At 49.2% G+C, this 19,423-nt stretch overlaps 3 protein-coding genes across 3 annotated transcripts in view; 2 read left to right on the forward strand and 1 right to left on the reverse strand.

The window, feature by feature from the left end:
* The window catches only part of NQO1 (NAD(P)H quinone dehydrogenase 1), a 180,277-nt gene that overhangs the window by 116,655 nt on the left and 44,199 nt on the right, over nucleotides 1-19,423 (forward strand). The gene's annotated exons all lie outside the window — the stretch shown is intronic.
* Nucleotides 27-5,730, forward strand: PSMD7 (proteasome 26S subunit, non-ATPase 7). The gene is made up of 7 exons (XM_081923300.1): nucleotides 27-262; nucleotides 1,401-1,492; nucleotides 3,052-3,144; nucleotides 3,815-3,912; nucleotides 4,096-4,176; nucleotides 4,613-4,704; nucleotides 5,250-5,730. The coding sequence occupies exons 1-7, from the start codon at nucleotides 189-191 to the stop codon at nucleotides 5,686-5,688; spliced, it is 969 nt and encodes a 322-aa protein (XP_081779426.1). The 5' UTR covers nucleotides 27-188; the 3' UTR covers nucleotides 5,689-5,730.
* WWP2 (WW domain containing E3 ubiquitin protein ligase 2) overlaps nucleotides 11,447-19,423 on the reverse strand; it is a 37,838-nt gene continuing 29,861 nt past the window's right edge. The window contains 8 exon segments of the mRNA XM_081923298.1: nucleotides 11,447-13,027; nucleotides 13,133-13,205; nucleotides 13,558-13,654; nucleotides 14,006-14,110; nucleotides 14,677-14,797; nucleotides 15,285-15,425; nucleotides 16,361-16,494; nucleotides 19,128-19,287. Coding sequence (XP_081779424.1) covers nucleotides 12,928-13,027; nucleotides 13,133-13,205; nucleotides 13,558-13,654; nucleotides 14,006-14,110; nucleotides 14,677-14,797; nucleotides 15,285-15,425; nucleotides 16,361-16,494; nucleotides 19,128-19,287 — 931 coding nt within the window. The 3' untranslated portion in view covers nucleotides 11,447-12,927.

The raw sequence follows: 19,423 nt of genomic DNA on the forward strand, positions 1-19,423 counted from the left end.
CAGGCTGAAAGGAAGTCGCGTGACGTCACTGCGGTTGCCCTTCCCAAGATGGCGCGGCTACCCAGCTCCTCCCTCAGCATCGCTTGCTTCACACCCGGTGCCCTGAGTCACTGAGAGGCGCTTTGCTTACCGGGAGAAGGAGGCCAGGAACTAGGCCAGGACGTGGAGGCCGCGAAGCCGCCGCTGCTATGCCGGAGCTGGCCGTGGAGCGAGTGGTGGTCCACCCGTTGGTGCTGCTGAGCGTGGTCGATCACTTTAACCGGTGAGGGAGGCGGCGGCCGGCCGGCCGGGCTGAGTCATGGCCGGCAGGCCTGGGCTTAGGGAGGCAGGGGGCCGTAGGGCTGGGGTCGCGCTTTGCACATGCTCAGGGGCAGCGAGCTGCGAGGAAACTAGTGTAAAGAAGCGCCGGAGTGGAGGCCGCGGAAAGACAGCTTAGTCAGGGGCCCGGGCTGAAGCCGCCTTCCCGCCTATGTCCCAACCCCGGGTTTCGGTTGGGGAGACCCTCTGGCTTTGGCGAGGCCTCGGAGCAATAAAGGAAGCGGCTGCCTTTATCGCGGAGTGAGGCAGTCGAGCCCAGGGGAGAGGCCTGTCTTATCTGCCTGGCTCCCCGATCCTCCTCGGAGCAGCTTTCGGGGGTTGAACGCGGAACCTCTTTCCTTCTGCAGGCCAAGCGGCTGCTCTCTCTCTCTGCACCCCAACAAACGAGCCTTTGGGCCAGAGACTTCATGGAGGGGGGATGGATGCTACTTTTCGCAGACATGCTCTTTATGTTTATTGGGGTGTGTTTACCGCGTGTAGAGCGAGGATGAGATTCATCTTTTGCCACTGCTTTTCCAGACTCTTGAGTGGAAAAGCGGAATATAAGTGAATTGATATAACTTAAAATATACTTGCTTCCTGAGTAGCAGACACAGCTGCATGCATGAAATACATGCAACCAGCGCATGGCTGTGCCAACTTGACTGAGTAGGTATGTGGCAGAGCATTTGCTTTACAAGCAGCAGGTTCAACATTTCTCCCCCAGAAACCACACCTGCTAAATGGATTTCAGAAGCAGGTGGTGGGAAAGGCCATGCTGTGACATAGACCTTGGAGAGTCACTGCCAGTGCTGACACTTTGGGGCTAGGTGGATTGGTGGGCTAAGTCAGCTTTTTGTATCTTGACTTCCTCCATTAACCATCAGAAGAAGACAAGCCATCAACACTCAGCTGCCTCCTCCCTGGTGACTATCAAGACTCCTTCTGTTGGGAGTCTTGGCAAGTTGCTACATACTCTTTTCCTCCCACCTTAGTTATGCTGGTTTTCATTGCCCTGAGTTGATAAAAATTCAGTTCAGGAATAGTTTATGCTGCACATCAATGTATCTCATCTTTCTTTTGATTTTGCCTTTCTATTTTAGGATAGGAAAAGTTGGAAATCAGAAGCGAGTTGTGGGGGTTCTCTTGGGTTCATGGCAGAAGAAGATTTTGGATGTCTCCAACAGCTTTGCAGGTAAAGTGATGCCTGAGATCTCTAAGGTTGTCTAGCAAGCCAGATGTGGTTGTAATATACACTCCTACCCTAACATTTTCCACCCCATTAATGGATTTGGGGAAATTTGGGGTTTGTCCCTTAAATTGTTGGTGGGGAACCTATGGCCCTCCATATGTTGTTGGACTCCTAGTTCCATCAGCAGCATTTGGAGGGTCAGAGGTTCCCCACCTTTTGTCTTAAATGTGAGAGACCCAGAAAAGCTTAGTCATAAATCTCAATTGAAACTTGGTTGATAGTCTTGAGTTTTCAACAGCCCTCTGATTAAATAATAATCCAAAGGAGCCCAGTTAGGAACCTGCTGGATTGTGTTTGGCTAAAAGCTTAAATGCGGTCCCTCGAATTCTCAGGCTGTCGGAAGCCAGCCTTCGCTTTCCATAGTCTGCTCCAGGGAATCATCATTCTTTCATCTACCTTTAGTTTAAATATGAGTCTGCCCAGTTCTAGAAACTTGTGATCTCGTCCGGTCATTAATCTTGTGGGCTGCAATTACATGTACCTCATACTACGGTCAATACTGTAGTAGGAAGAGGTCCTAAATCAGTGGTAGAGTATCTTCTGCTTTGCTTGCAGAAGATACCAGATTCAATCCCCAGTGGTATTTCTAGGTGGGGCTGAAAGACCCACCTAGGTAAGACCCTAGGTAAAGAGATTGACTTCATTACTGTATTTAAAAAGATGCTTTTATTGCTCACCACATGCTGTTTGTCTCCCTGGGCTCCTTTGGGAGGAAGGGCAGGATATGAATATAATAAATAATAATGGCATCTTCTGTTCCTTGGGGAACTTTTGTAGGTCAGTTGTTGAATGCATGCTTTGCTCACAGAATGTGCAGTCCCTGGCATTTCCCTTTAAAAAGGACTAAGTGGCAGCTGATAAAAAAACTCCCCTGCCTAAGATGCTGGGTAGCCACTCAGGAGACCAGTACTGGGATTGGATAGTCCAGTAGTCTTACTCAGTGCATGATAACTTGTTTTTTTCAAAAGCCCTGTGATCCTCTCATGAAGGGTGGAATAGAAATTTAAATCATCCTCACCTCTGTAATGTGAAGACTGGATCCCTTTCTAAGTGACTTGCCAGCTTCCCAGAGGCATCTGTGAGAACAAAGTGCTGGACTACCTGGACCCTCTTTGGGCTGCTCTTAATTCCCACCACATGGGATGCAACTTGGCAAAATTGTCACTTTCCTTTTTAAAATTTATTTATGATTTTCAGTTTTATTCATTTCAGTAATTTTACAATCATTTTAACATTTCAAAACTCAACTTCCTTCCCCCTCTTTGTGGTTCCTTAAATTTATTTTTTATATTTTCTGCATATTCCAAATTAACTTAATTTTCTAATTTATTCATCTACTTTAACTATAATACTCTTGTAAAACTGCAGGTTATTACAATAATCCCGCCAATGTCCTTACTGTTTACAGGTTATTTGTAAATATTCAATAAACCATTTCCATGGTGTTTTTTTAAAGGCTGGAAATTCATGCCATGGTTTGGATTCTCTTTTTTTACCCACAGTCCCCTTTGACGAAGATGATAAAGATGACTCTGTATGGTTTTTGGACCATGACTATCTGGAGAACATGTATGGGATGTTCAAGAAAGTAAATGGTAAGCAATGCTTGGTTAGCTAGAAGTGCAAGTCACAGCTAAATCTATCACTAGGAAAAGCCAAAAAGTGATGTTATTTAAATAACTTTGCTATGACTGCTCACAGATGCTTAGTTATTAAAAAGTTTTTCATTTTGGAGATGAACACCTCTGTTAGTGAGAAAATGAAGGAACTGGGTCACCCTTCAACATCAGATTCTGCAAAACCTCTCATGTTTTAACCCAATGCCCCAGCAAAAAAACCATATTTTAGACTACATGCTACTTGAAGGAAGGGTCTTGTTATAGCTTGTGTGTGCAGTAAATAGGCTTTTTGTTGTTCAGTCGTTTGGCAAAGTCCTCAAGGTTGGGCATATCTTGTCTATTTTGCCAACGTTCAAAGTGTAGTATTCTGTACCTATAAAATTTATTTTGAAGCTGATGTCCAAGTCCAGTAAACTTTGGATGTAAGCAATGTCCAGTATGAATGATAGGCTCAGGTTGTGAGAAATTCTAAAGTCTCATCCCGTTTGCTATACAATATCATTGCATGTAGAACCATGCTTTATTCCTGCAAAGTCCCACTTCCAGTGGAACAGTAGAGGAAGGAAATGGCTCTTGGAGGTTGAGCCCTCTTCCAGATGCTTCGTGTACTCTGACTCTTGCTTTGCTTTCTGTGTCTTTTTCCTAGCCAGGGAAAGAATTGTGGGATGGTACCACACAGGTCCCAAGCTGCACAAGAATGACATTGCTATCAATGAGCTAATGAAAAGATACTGCTCAAACTCGGTAAGAGCCACTCACAACCTAGAAATCCTGACAAGGCTTGCTATTTGATGTTACTGCAACTTGTAAGAACAAGTTGGAAATGGCAAGATGATCCTTTATGCAGTGGCAGGCTGCAAATTACTGGAAGGAGACTGGTAGGTTTTGTTTTCCACCAATAGGCACTAATGGGTTTCTTTCAAACAGGTATTGGTAATTATCGATGTAAAGCCAAAGGACCTGGGGCTGCCCACTGAAGCCTACATCTCTGTGGAAGAAGTTCATGATGTGAGTATCCTGGGTTTATGCACATCAAGTTGCTTTTCCCTCATACATTTCAGTGTCAACCAAAGGACCAGACTAAAACAGGCTGAGCCAATAACAGGAATGCTGCCTGTACCTTGCTCATGTGACTCCTTTTGCAGCCAGCACCCTACAGAGTACCTGAAAAAAACTCTGCTTAGGATGAAAGAACTTGCCAGTGTTTATTATTAATTCAAGTCACACTTCCTTGTGGAGGTAATTTAGGGTTAGTGTGTTTCTTCCATTGGCCAGTTATGGATCTCTTCTTATTCTTCAGCAACTCTTGGCTTCTTATGCAACAATTGTAAGTTTTTCCAGGGTTCAGACACACACACACACACACACACACACACACACACACTGCCCAGAAGTTGAATAAAGGTGATTACTTTCATGCCTGGTCTCTGCTTGCACCCCAAAGGATGGGACACCCACCTCTAAGACCTTTGAACATGTGACCAGTGAAATTGGAGCAGAAGAAGCGGAGGAAGTTGGGGTGGAGCACCTGCTACGGTAAAAAAATACCTTTCTCGCCTGTCACTTCAGACTTCTGAGCTTGTGTTCTGCTTACATAGTTACTCCTCAAGATAATACAGGGAGGCAGGCATTCCCATCTTGCAGATATAAAATAATGGATGCAGAATGCCTTTGACCCCTGCAAGGCCACACACCTCGCCAGCTTAATAGAGGCATCATCTTTAATTTATCCTGACAGCCACCCTTCATTGGGATCTAGTGGTAGCCTATCCCTTAGCCATGCAAATGTGCCACCATATTTCCCATGCTGGATTAGGCCAAAGGGTGCCCATCTAGCATCTGGTCTTATTCTAAGGGGAAGCCTACAAGCAGAACCTGCACCTCCCCACAATGCAATTGATATTCGCTTATATCCCCATGTCTTTGTATGGGTTGGTTGGTCCAGAGGAGATTCAGATTTCTAATCCAACTGTAGAAATGCCCAGCATTGATTTCTGTAATGTGGCAGAGAAAAATAATTCTATTCTTCCTTTCCTGCCAAATGGGTTCTCTTGTTCTGACCCCTTTCTTGGCTGTTTCAGGGATATTAAAGATACCACTGTAGGCACCCTTTCTCAGCGCATCACAAACCAGGTCCACGGCTTGAAGGGACTGAACTCCAAGCTTCTAGACATCAGGAGCTACCTGGAGAAAGTGGCCATGGGCAAACTTCCCATCAACCACCAGATCATCTACCAGCTCCAGGATGTCTTCAACCTGCTGCCTGACGTCAACTTGCAAGAGTTTGTCAAGGCCTTCTATCTGAAGACCAATGACCAGATGGTGGTGGTCTACTTGGCTTCACTCATCCGCTCTGTGGTTGCCCTCCACAACCTCATAAACAACAAGATTGCCAATAGAGATGCAGAGAAGAAGGAGGGGCAGGAGAAAGAGGAGAGCAAAAAGGAGAGGAAGGATGAGAAAGACAAAGATAAGGAGAAGAGTGATGGCAAGAAAGAGGAGAAAAAAGAGAAGAAGTAGAGTAGGATTTTGTATTTGTATATTAAAACCTTGTAAACTGAACTCTGGTGCTGGCTGTAGGCTTTTTTTGTTAGTAGAGGCTTGGGGGGTACCCAGAACTGCTTTGGTTTGTAGGTGGGTAGCTAGATAGAAGATGAGATGACCTGAGCAATATCTGTTTAACTGGACCATCTATGGCAGGGATGATCATAAGCCATGAGGCCAAATGCACCCCCAGAATTTGCATGGCCCTTGAGGTGCTTTCTGGAAATTGTAAAGCAATTGTTGGATGGCCAGCTGTAATGCATGCTTTAGTTGAGATTCCTGTACTGGAGGGGGTTGGACTAGATGACCATTAGGCTCCCTTCCAACTCTGATTCTATGAGATTCTTCACCAGCTCTGCTTGAAGTAGGTGGAGAAGTTTTTCAAGGAGTGTTTTTGGCTGGCTGGAATGTGTCCCAGAATTCTTAATATTTCTAATTGGCTGGATGGATGAGAGAGAGGAATGTGTGTAGAAACAAAAGCTGCTACATAAAGGGGAAATGTATATTAATTTCTCCACCTACTTTTGCCTCTGCCCCTGCCTACCACTGTCATGTGGCCCTTTGACTGAAAAAGGTTCCCTGTCCTTGATACAGGCCTGTATACAGCCTGAAGCAAGAAATGGCACTAGGGCAGACAGCCTGGTTAGTCTTTGCTTTAGCAAAAGCTGTCAGCCCTGGCATGGCATAATGCCTCTTCAGCCAGCTACAAAGACGGAGTCTTGGTCTTGTTTGCTCACAGTGTTCAAAAGCAGGTCCCACGGACGCACACCATAAACTGCACTATCCAGTCTGGCCAGTGAGACCATAAGCTTAATCCCATAACCAAGAAAGTCTGTTATGGGGGCATGCACCCCCAGATGCACACATCAGAGGTAGACCACAGGCCAGCTCTTGCCTGGATTTGTTCTGAAGTACAGCAAAGACTTTGAAGCTACAAACATGAGTCTGACCAAACTGCGGGAGGCAGTGGAAGACAGAAGTGCCTGGTGTGCTCTGGTCCATGGGGTCACGAAGAGTCGGACACGACTAAACGACTATAAACAACAACAGCAAAGACAACAACAACCTGAGGTACTGGTACTTCTTTGCCAGAGCTCATGCAATAATGAGCTTCAGCCGCCAGGTGGCAGCAAACACTCATGCAGCTGGCTTGAGAAATCCTCTCAATACAACCCCCAAAGTAGGGGAAAGTTTAAATGACATACAAGCCATCAACAGTAAAACCATCATACAATAAGAGAGTAAAAAATGCACATTATCCACAAAAGAGGCAAGATCTTGACCGTTGCACAATAGGAGAGGGTTAGAGAGATTGCTTGCTCGTGAGGTGACCATTAATTGCTTACCACTGCCACGTATGCCCACCTTGTCCAAGAACAAGCTGGCAAACTTTTGGGGCTGAAGGAGGCTACTTTACTAGGAACCTTCCTCACCCATAGCCTCTTTCAAGACAGGTGGCATGAAGGGGAGATATTTAGCCTTGACCAGGTCGTTTGCTTTCCGCTTCACAGACATAGTGGTTTAAGGAAGACATCTTTACTTAGGAAGAGAGTAGAGAGATGAAACAGGAACATGGGCAGAATCTGGGTGCTGCATCAGACCAAAGGCCCATCTGACACCACATTCAGTTCTTGCAGTGGCCAACCAGATGCCAGTGGGAAGCCTGCAAGCAGGATCTGAGCACAACAGTAACTTTCCCTACTTGTAATTTCCAGCAACTGGTATTCAGAGACATACCACTTCTGTTTTTGTCATTTTCCTGTTTTATTTCTTTTTTGTTAATGTTTGTTGTTTTGTAGACACACATGCATGTGCACACACATAAATATGCATAAATATATGTAAATACCTAGCTGTTGTGATCAGTACACCTTGCTGGAGTGAATTCTGTGAATTATTTCTGCATTCTGTGAAGTACTTCCTTTTGCATGTTTTAGGTCAGCTACCAATCAGTTCCAGAGCCTGAGGTCTTGTTTTATGAGACATGGGGAAAAGATTTGCACTTTTCTCCAGCACAGCATCCTTGATTTTTGTTTCTTCCTCTCTCATTGCTTTTGCACACATCTGTCTGAGGCCCTTTTTTGCAGAACTTTTACTCTGTTTCTGCTTTTGCTTTTTCAAGTAGCTGCCTGGTTGCTGTAGGGAGACCTGAAACTGGGATTCAAACCTGTGCGGAAACAACCAACCTCTGCATTTCCCTGTGAAGTCTTTTTATCTGCTTTTCTATAGCAAGTCAGATGCTCAGGGTAGGCCCTTTGCTTAGGACAAAACCTCTCTGGAAGATGTTTGTTCCTGAGACAAGAATTGCTAATTTACAGGCTCTTTGGCCCACCAGTGAAATTGGAGATTACGACAACTGCCGCCCTCCAATTCCCAGAGCAGCAAGAGCAGAGCTCTGATACAGCAGCCAAGCCTGTGACAACGGTGACTTCAAACTCAGCCCCCACTGCAGCCCCTCTAATTACAAAGGAAACTGCCTGTTAAGGATTGGCAGCAGTTCTCCCAAGTGGCTTTGGCAAGATGCTGATGAAATCCAGAAGGGCTTTTCTGCAAACTAGGAAGGAGGTCAGACAGTCAAGGAGCCCAAAGCTGCTTGTGTGAAAAAGGACATTCCCCTCACCCCCTTGGAGTCCTGGCTAGTCAGATGAGAAATTCAACACGAACACAGTAGCTGATGGTGGAAGGAATGAGAATCAAGGTGACAATGGTTGAATAGAACTATCTAGAAGCCAGTAGGCTGCTGCTTATTGCAAGACTAGATCATGTCCAAAAGATCTGGTTTCATGAGTTGATTCAGTACTGTAATTGCCTTTGGTAGAGTGAAGAACATTGTAGAGAAATAGCTAAAGTTCTGTGTTTTGCTAGGGAAAGAGGGAAAGAGACCTGTGTGCAACATGCACCGATTAGGAGAGGCTCCTAATTGCAAGGGAAGTCACCAGATTTGTTTCACAGCTGTCTGTGCTGGATGCTCTCCAACATCTTTGCGCACTTGGATAAGGAATTAACATGTGCACTAAGGTAAAGGTAAAGGGACCCCTGACCATTAGGTCCAGTCGTGGCCAACTCTGGGATTGTGGCGCTCATCTCGCTTTATTGGCCGAGGGAGCAGGCGCACAGCTTCCAGGTCATGTGGCCAGCAAGACTAAGCTGCTTCTGGAGAACCAGAGCAACACACGGAAACACCGTTTACCGTCCCACCAGAGCGGTACCTATTTATCTACTTGCACTTTGACATGCTTTTGAACTACTAGGTTGGCAGGAGCAGGGACCAAACAACGGGAGCTCACCCCATCACGGGGATTCGAACCACCGACCTTCTGATTGGCAAGTCCTAGGCTCTGTGGTTTAACCCACAGTGCCACCCATGTCCCTGTAACATGAGCACTAACTACTGGTAAATAGATTGGTGCTAAAAAAGCAAAAGTTTGGAAGTTTGCTGGGTGTTATTTTTCATCTGAATGACTTTATAGGATTATCATGGCACAAGGTGGTCAGCTCAGAGTGACCTGCTGGTTCTGCTTAGAATGCCCCAAACAATACACAGTCTAAGAGGGGGGAAATGGGATGCTGTCCTCTACCAGACCAGGCTCTGTCCATTTAACCAAATAGGGTCTGTTCCTGGCAACAGGTCTTTCCCATTGCCTACTGAGCCTTTAAAATAGGCATGGGAACTTCTGCACACAAATGTGCTTCACCTTTTGAGCTATGGCCCCTCCCTAGTAGAAGATGAAGTTGCCTTTCACGAGAGTTCTGCTGGCCTGTATGATCTATTTCACCTGGCTGTGGCTCCACAGGGGCACAGGCTTTTCAGCCCTATAAGCTACAAGCAGGGTGGAGGTCAGTTGGACCACTGATCTACTGACCTGTGCTCCCCCTGCTTTCAACACTCCCATCCACCATAGCCAGGGATGATGGGAGTTGTAGTCCAGCAACAGCTAGAGACCCACAGGTTCTCTCCACCCCCCAGCCACTTTAAGTTATCTTGGAAGTGAGAGCCATTGCAAGCTGCCTTAATAGCACTGCTTCTAAAATAGCCACTGCCCTCTTGTCTTTGGCCCAGCCTTCCTCTCCGTCACTTTGCTGCTATTTGGCTCCATTGCTTTTGTTTTCTCCTGGGAGATGGAACAGAAAGCAAACTAGCTTGAGAGCCTGGAAGATGGCAAAGCTTGCCCCAGCACCTTCCAAGCCGTCACACCCTAACGCTGGCAGGGGCCACTCACCTCCAGTTTGGAATGTGTGAGGGTTTAACTGGCCAAACAAGGGCATGGGGCTCGCCCTCCTGGTTTCCCAAAGTGACTCCCCCAGTAGTGGGAATCTCTGGCTGCTTTGCTTCCCCAGAGAACAGGGTGATCTTCTTTCCCTGCAGCAGAGCTCACAAAGCCAGTCTGTGCCTCTTGGCCAAGCTAAACATGTTTTGCTGCTCCCTCCTTCTGCCCACAACACAAGGCTGCTCTCTGCCTTCAGGGACAAAGCCATGCTTTTAAAGTCGGCAGAGAGGAGGGGAAATCTTTCCGCTACAGGCCCCAACCCCTCCCCTCTGACAGTCCTTCAGGTAGAAGCCTTTGCAAATTCCCCCCCCCCCAGGCCCTGGAAACTTCCTCTGAAACACAGGGGGCTTGTCTTTGGCACCAAATGCTGCCCAGCAGAGCCATTCTGGCTCTGGTTGTGCGCTAAAGAGTTGGAGGAAGTGGTCACACCTCCCCCACCCCCACCCCCCACCTTCGCTTCCAAATGCCAAGAGCAGCAGCCTGTGTGCCAGGCCTGCAATGGCTCCCTTGGCGCCAGGCTAGCTTGGGGGCCTCTTTGGTTTCCCTGGTTGGAGCAGGAGACAAGTCAGCTGGGGAAGACAGTGGCTGCGGCCTGGGACTGCTGCAAAATGTGGCTTTCCCGTCCGAGCATTCGAAGAACATAAGCAGAGCCCTGCAGCTCGACCGGACCCAAGGGGGCCCCATCTAGCCCAGCCTGCTGTTCTGACAGTGGCCTGCCAGGTGCCCATCCTGGAAAGCCCAATGGCACTCCTGCATATAAGAACACCACCCTCCCCAGCCTCTTCTGGGCACACACTTTCAAAATCTGAACAGGAAAAACGTTGAAGTCCAAGCAGCCTACATGAGCCCTCCTGCAACTGAGCCCCTTGGGGTCCTTTCTCCACTCTTCTGAGTGCATGCAAACCTTTGCAGGCCCTTGAGCAGTGGTGGCAGGAGCTGCTCTGCCTCCCCACTTGGGCTGCGAAAATGTGTGCAACTTCTGCACTGCTGAAGTGGACTAGATGGGGATATTCGTCTAGCTGCTGAGTTGTATGACAGACACAAGTTGTATGACAGACACACAGCAGTGGGCTAGGTGATGTGCTTAAAAGCAAGGAGAATTTAACCCCTTTTGGTCAGCCCTGGTTTTCCAGGCCTGCCTAGGGCTGTCCTTCTTTGCCTGTCCACAGGATGTTCCCCTTGCTCCCTTTCAAGCGAGAGCATTAGGAACAGGGGGTCAAAAACCTCCACCTGCAAGCAGGGAAACAGGCAAGAGTCAGGCCAAACTCTCAACTGGGTCATCCTACAGTGGGGGGATTGGGGGAAGCACACAGACCAGAAGGTGATGAGAGCTGCGAGGCCCCCACCTGTGGCTCTTTAACACAGCAACTACCTTTGCCATGTACACGTTTGGGAACCCCCCCCCCCAGCACCCAGGAGAAGCCACATCAGGCTCCCAAAGCACAAAGGGACACATGAAGCCCACAAGCAGCTGCGGATTGTTTATTGCACAAGAAATTGGCGTCACTGAGGCAGGATGATGCAGTACAAAACTATCCAGGATCCCCATCAAAAGCTATTGCAATTCTTTGTATCCACAGACATTTATATACACATTTTTATACACATTTTATATACACACTTACTTACAAACAAACAAACACGCGCGCGCACAGTCCAGCTCTCATATGCAGACATACACCTTGCTGTGGAGGCTTGAGGCATCCCCACCCTCCGCCATGTAGCCATAGGACACACACGCAGATGTATGCCACTCCCACTCTTGCATCTGGTCCCTGTTCTCAGGGTGTGCCAGCCACACATACTCCAATCAGAGGATTTTTAAAAAAAAAAACCCATCCAGAAATAAAGACAGGGGATTCTTCTGGTTCGCCCCCTGCCCCTTCTTTCTGCCTTTTAGTGCAAAAAAGTTCAGAGTTCTGCACTTGGGATAACCTGTTTTGTAGACATTCAAGGTAAAGGCTTCCCCCTACAATCTTGCAGCTCACTGGGCACCAATGTCTCCAGAAAAAGGAGATGCCCCACTTCCAACAAGACTTGGAACAGCTCAGATCAGGAGACTCAGGTTCTCCATGCTTGGCTGAAGCCTGGTTTGGCCTCCCCTGCAATCTGGCCAAAGGCCATCCTCTCTCTTCCTGAGGCCTCTTTGTCTATAGCCTTTGGGGTTGAGTGGGGTACCCATTTGAACAGCCCAGATCCTGCTCCACGACACAGCTGGGGACTGCCTGGGGCCCTGCCCTGTCTTCTGCTTCATGGGTTTGGGGAGGATGTGGGCTTTGGCCTGGGATGTGGGCCAAATCCTGCCCACTGCTCTCAGCAGAAAACCAGCGTGGTTGCAAGGCACAGAAGCCTCACCTACCAGCACAGGGAGTGGGAAAAGGCCTCAGGGAAGAGGAGGTGGGTTTAGGAAAGTTGTAGGAAATCCTGCCTCTAGATCCCACCCATCTCTACTGATCCCCAGCGGCTATCTGGAGCAGGGGCTCGCAACACACTCCAGTGTCCTTGGCAAGGGGGGAATTCTCAAAAGTGCTCTTTTTTCCTGTGCAGAATGCCTTGACATAATGTTCAGGAAGTCCTGGTGGGTTGGTACCAGTGGGGGGTGGGTCTGGATTGCTTTAAAAGGCAGCTACGACAAAAGCCCATGAGGCCCATAGGTGGGGCAGAATGGCTGCATAGCTCAGAAACTGGTACAAGGAATCCACAGGGAAGGAGGTGGATACCACTTGCAGCCACTGCTCTGCTGGAAAGCAAATGAATATTTTTTTTGGGGGGGGGAGGGGGCAGAGAAGGGGAGCACCTTCTGCAGCCTCTAGTTCTCCAACCACAAGATCTAGGCCTGGGCAATCCCTCTTCCACAAAGCCACCTCCTTCCACCTTCCTTCCTTCCTGGAGATTTGGCTCCATTTCCAGGTATTCAGGATGGCTTCCCAGGAGGATCTCTTTGGAGTCACTCTTGCCCAAAGCCCTCTGTCTCCTCAATGGCGTAAAGGAGCTTCTCCTTCAGCTGCTCGTAGCTCTTGTAGGGAGGCAGATCCAGGCGGTTGAAGCTGCAGAAGGAAGACAGCGCAGCCAATCAGCAGGGGGGAAGGAAGGGAAGTGCCCTCCCACCCATCCAATGCATGGGCAGGGAGGGCCAAAGCAGACGAACTCACCATGTGTGGCTACGGGGAAGCCAGGTCTCCTTGCCAACCTTATCAATGCAGAACTTCTGGGGCCCATTGCTGCCTGTCAGAAAAGAAGCACAACATCAGAAACCCACAAAACGTACCCATGGGGTGTGACAAGAACACACAGTTGCACTTCAAGTGCAAACTGGCTTGCAAACCACCTTGGCAACCCCACCCCACCTCTAAGACTAGAGCTGAGAAGTAGATTGAGCTGAGTTCCTTCACCACAAGCAAAGGCAAGCAAACGGGCTCAAAACAACTTCCACGTGCCCCCATAGCCCTGCTCCAAGCCTGACAGACAGAACCACACAACCCTCCCCCCCACCATGAAGTTCTCCCACAGTCACTCAGCAACTGGGACGGCGAAATCCCCTGCTTCCCCCTCCCTAGGCAGCCAAATGCACAAATACCAATAAGCTCAGCAAATCCTCCGACTGGCAACCGGCAAGTCCCCGTCACAAACTGCAGAAGCCTGATTCTCTTCTCGTTGTCCATATCCTTGACCACCTGCAGCCAACATGGGTAGGGGATGTCAGACCAGGCTCCCACCTTCCCAAAAATATTTCAGGCTCTCAGTGACATGGATTTGCCCAAAGCAACACTGACTGTGTTAATAGCAATGACAGCTAAGTGCGGGGGAGAGATATCTGGTTGGAAGTCAGATCCTCAGAACTAAAAGGTCCTGCAAACAGGTCATGCGTCACAGTGACTTACTGATGAGGCAAATGCACTCTGCGTATGACCAGAGGCATATGTCAGTACTCTGCCACATCCAAGAGTCTGTCCAGGGCAAAGCTTCCTTTCCCCCTGTCCATATGGGGGACCCCTTGGCGAGGAGCTCTTCCTTGGGAGGCTCACCTGCCAGAACCACTGGATCTGCTTGCTGTTCTTGGTGTAGTGCCGATAGATGGTGTTCTTCTGCCAGTCACTCATGTCAATCTCTTGCATGCCACACAGCATCAGCTAGAAGGGAGGAGAAGGCGAGAGGAGGCCCAGCCCGGGTCACCGGGAGAGTCCAGAGGCAAGACCCACCAAGGCAAGGCTTCTATCGTTTTGAGAGTGCGGCTGCGGAACTTGGGCATCTTGCAAACTGGAAGCTAAACTTGACCTGCCTACTTGACACATTGGACTAAAATATATGTGTGTGTTTTTTACAAGATTTACTTCCTGGTTAGTCAGAGGGCGAGGGGCAGTGGGGAGATTCAATTAGAACTTTTTTAAAAAATTCAAATTGAGTAAGTACCAAGGTCCCTCTGAAATGTTCCTTTCTCTCAATAATTGTTCCACTGACAGTCATTTAACAGTCAGAGGTCTTGTATTCACAAGGAGTGGCAGCCTTATCGAAGGGCTGCAGGAACATAAGATGGTAGATGACCATGTAGTTGGCTCATTGGAAGCCAGACAGTAGATCACTCAACTGCCGTGACCTCTGCACAGCCTGACAGTGTACGAAGGCAGAGCCCAGGGCAGGAGGACAGGCCCCTCTGGGTAGGAGAGGAGGCCCCCACGCTTCCAACATCCCAGCTCACCTCTAGCTCCTTCTCATCAAAGTATCGCAGCCACTCCAGAGGTGCCACCTCATTGAAGCCGTCCAGAAAGGCCTTGGTCTGCTCCTCCACACCCCGGGTGAACCGCCAATCCGTCAGCAACCTGCAAGGATAGACAGACCAGCCACTCAGCACTCCTTGGGCACCTAAAGACCTGCAACTGATTGACCTGGCCCTGGCTTGATCCAAACCTCAGCTACATGATTTTGGGAGGACCCTATTCCCTGCATTTCATGGATTAATGAACACACACACACACACACACACACACACACACACACACACCACAATTGAGTATCCCAAATGCCTTATCATCTGTATCGCATTCATTCTCAGAATCAGCCAGTGAAGTTGGTCCACAATGTTCCCATTTTACAGATGGGGAACTGAGCACCAAATGCCCAAGGCTAGCTGGTGAGCATAACAGCAGAGTGCAGAGCTTAATTTCGTGCCCTACCACACCGCCTGGTCAGCAGCCCAGCAAAGAGGCAATTCGTGGAGCCAAATGGCATGCAAAATGAAAGAGTCTCTGGCCAAGCTGCTTCTCAAAGCACCTCTAAGCCTCAGGAAAGCGAGGACCAGGAACTCACATGATGTACTCGTCCTTGTTCTCCTCAGTGACCCGGATGCTCTCTCCACCCTCCTTCAGTTCGTGGGTGGTCACCTTGCCCAGAATCTCCATGTCCTGAATGAAGTAGAGTTCCAAGCCACACTCCTCTAGGTTGTTCTCTCTGCAAAGGGTGGGAGAGAGAAGCAGCAGCTGAATCTTCACTAGGAGGACAGTTGGGACTCTCAGCAGCTGCCACTGAAACCTACAAGAATAAGCTCTGGGGGCTAAAGATCACAGGCCAAGTGGCTGCTGTAGATGGCAGGATATCCCAAGTCCCAGGCATGCATGGCGTCCCTAGTTGGGAAGGACAAAACTGTCCCTGCAGTCTCAGTAGCTTAATTCCCCCCCCCCCCCGAAGATATCACAAGACCAGCTCTCAGCATCCCCAGCCCTAATTTGGTTTGCAAACCACAATTCTTTGGCGCTGTGCCACAAGCAGCCCCCACCAGTTTCAACCTCCCTCTTCTGCTCATTATATTTTTGCAAAAAAAATAATCTGGCCCATTAATGACAATTTTAAGTTAGAACACACCTCTAAATCTCTTTTAATTTCATTCCATATTTTCTCATAGTTATCCTTATACAAATCTCTTCTGCTCATTATAACAGCACCATTCAGATCAAGGTCTCTTCTCTAGGGGACTATTTTGCTTTGCCCCTTTGCTCTGTCTTGTTTGTCACCCTCCCTCTTTACACCGGGGTGGGACCTATTTCAGCTGGAGGGTCACTTCCCCTTGTGGGGAACCTCCCAGAGAGGTCTGGAGGGCCACATTTGGCCCCTGGGCTGGCAGATTGCCCCTCCTGCTTTTAGACTGCAACCCTCAGCCTTCAGGGCACATGAAACACAGAAGATGAGAGCAACTAAATGCTGCACACTTGGGCAAGGTGCCAAGCGACAGCAATAGGAGGGGCGGGGGCTGTAAAGCTGGGTGCTATGAGATCACCACAGGTTAAAAGTGGCTGTGGAAGCCATCAGTGGATTTGGGGCAGCAGCTCCATGGGACACAGGCTCAGGAGGAAATGGGGGGGGGGAGCAGCACCCTTGCTAGCACTGACTTGATCCAGACGATGGAGTTGTAGAACTCGGGGTCGATGGACTCCAGGTCCTTGAGGGTCGGCCGCTTGTTCAGCATGCGCTTGTAGAAGGGCAGTGTGAAGCCCGTGTCAATGAACTTGCCATGGTACAAAGCCTGCGGCACAAGGAGACACCCACCCACCCCAAAAAAGTACGTTAGAGCAAGCTTAGCACCAAACTGCAGAGGAAAAGCAAAAATACAACACATCCCCCCCCCACACACACATCAAAGGGGCAGCTGATCCCATCAACTCTCTTCTTGCATTCCCCCAGACACACACCTCCACTGCACACCAGGCTCCAAGGTTATTCATTTTTAAAAATTTAAGGTGCCAATATACCAGAAACATTTAGCCCTGTGTTCATTTGGAATCCAAGTCCCACAGAAATCCCAGCCGACAACACGGCAAAAATCACATAAAGTAGCATAGTGGTTGTGTGTGTGTGTGGACTCCCATTTCTAGTCTTTAAAACACAACTCATTTCAATGCCCAGAGAATTGGGTGCCTCACCCTGATGCCTAAAAGGCAACAAAATGGGTGCTAGGCATGGTTCTCCAGGGAGGTCACCGAGAAGAAAGCCCTCTCTTCCTTTGCCAACAATAAGGACCCACAAGTGGCAGAGCCCTTGCTTGGCATGCAGAATGTTCCTGATTCAATCCCTAATGGCATCTCCAGGCAGGGCTGGGAAGGACCTTTGCCTGAAATCCAGGAAAGCCCCTGCCGGCCCGTGTATGACAATACTCAGCTAGATGACCCAAGGAAGGGTCCTTATGTTTCTAGTGGCACTTGGCAGTACCTGCGCCTGAAGCAACAAAGAGCTTTGAAGGCTGAAAGCCGCAGGGACTGTTAGCTCCCCCCACCCACACTTTGCTTTCCAGCGGGTACCCAAATGTCCCCCTCTGGGGAGCTGAGGCAGCCAGCCTGCTCCCCAAACAGCTCTGGAGCAACGTTTGTTTAATCAAAACTCCGCGGCCACAGAACGGTCTTCTGGGAGCCAAGAATAATGCAGACGCTTTTGCGCGTCTGGAAAAGACCAGCCTGGTGGTGAGTAATAGTCTAGGGTTTGGAGGGGAAGGGGGAGCCAGGAGGGGAAACCATTGGGAAAAGCTCTTCCTGCTCTTTCAAAGGCCAAAGGAGGGCAAGCCCACCCAGGATCAGGCCCCGAGACTCGGTCTAGGGGCAGCGCTGCCCTCTTGGTAATTCCCAAGCAGCCCCTTTCTTTGGGTGTGGGCAGCTGCCTTTTCCTCCTGTAGAATTCTCAGGCCAAAGGCCCAAGTTCTCCTCCCCCTCTGCTAGGAGGATCAAAGGGGGGGGGGGAGTTACACTCCTTTCTCTGCTAAGAAACAAAAATACAGAACTCTGGAAAAAAACAAGGGAAGAAAGTGTTCCATGACACACTCTTGTCACAAAGAGGCCACCTGACCTGATCCATTTTTCCTGGCTGCTTCCTTTCTGCTCAAGAAAGTCAGAACAGGAGACTTTACGTGCCATTTCGGAACTCAATGGATACAAAGCCGTCCTTGGCCACGGAATTAAATTTAGTTTTGAAGAACGCAAATATTTTGATTCCCACTCTGCAAAACTCCCTTTCTTTTTTTATTCCAGGGGAAAAAATGATTTCTCTTTCCTGTGTACACCTTTTCCCAGCAAAACTGTTGGAGGGGCAGAAATGTGTCCCTGTTGCCAAAGGAACCAGGCCAACGGGCAACAGGGTTGCCTTGGCAACAGACATCCCCACCCCACCCCAAATTAAGGAGAGTTCATAGCTGCTTTTGGCCAGTGCCGTGACACCATCATGTCCTTCCCCACGTGATCCACGAATGGCCAGAATACAGTGGAGAAATAGCAGCATAGCCAGAAGCAAAATGCTGCCAGAGCACTGGTTGGCCAGGTGAGGTGGGTGGAACTGGACAGGATGAACATTGCAAAGCGGCCACTAATGGCAATGGGTGCTAGTGGGGGAGGAGGAGGGTGCCTCCTTTCACCTCAGAGATTGTTAAGAGCAAACACTTGATGCATCGCTCCTGAGGATTTCACAGTAGCCTCTCCTGAATGCCACAAGTACTATAGCTCAGTATCAAATCCCAGAGATGGAGTAGCTGTGTTAGCCTCCTGAAGAAAAACAGCAGCTTTCCCCGACCTGGTGCCCTTCATCAGCCGCAGCCAATGGTTAGGGGTGGTGGGATCTGCCATTTGAAACATCTGGAGGGCACCAGGCTGGGCTGGGCAATACTAGGATAGATCAAACCGTGGTCTGATTTGACCTAAAGCAGCTTCATAGGAACACAGAAAGCTGCTTTATTCCAAGACAAACCATTGGCCCTCCTAAGCAAAGTACTGTCTCCACTGACTGGCAGCGGCTCTCCAGGTTTTCAGGCAGGAGTCTTTCCCAGCCCACCTGGAGATGCCAAGGATTGAACCTGGGGCACAATGTCGAACACAGTGCCGCTGAGCTATGGCCCTTGCTGTGCAATGACCTGCACTTCTTGGTTGGAAACCTGAGTTTAGAGGAAAAGATGCCTACACTGTGAGCAAGCACCCACGAAATACAAGTGGCGAAGCTTGTGCAAATGCTACGGAAAGCACAGCTGCCAATGATTTTGCAGTCAAGGTGAAAGGCAGAACTCCCGAGGTAGTGAGAGGCAGCAGAAGCCCCAGCCAGCCCCACGCCTCCCCTGAAAAAAGCCCTCAGAGGCAGAGGCAGCCTTGGCCCCACCCCCCGGGTGCTAGTACAGGAGATGCTCACCATGGCGATGAACCTGCCAATGAAGCGGAAGTAGGTGAGGTGGTCGGGGTTGATGGACGAGGCAGGGTTGATCTGCAGGCAATAGTTGTTCTTGCCAGCATATTCAAACAAGCAGTACATGGGGTTGAGCACCTCGTGGGACAGAAGGAAGAACCATTCGCTGTTGGGGTGGAGGGGGGGGGGAGAGAAGGATGGCTGATGAGAGCCAGCCCAGCCTAGCCACTCAGGCCCAACCATTGTCACCCGTCCTGCACAAGGGTGGGCGGGGGCCTGCGCACACACGCTCCTTCGGCAGC

This window comes from Podarcis melisellensis (genome assembly GCF_964234715.1).
Source record: "Podarcis melisellensis genome assembly, chromosome: 8".
NCBI classification, from domain to species: Eukaryota; Metazoa; Chordata; class Lepidosauria; order Squamata; family Lacertidae; genus Podarcis; species Podarcis melisellensis.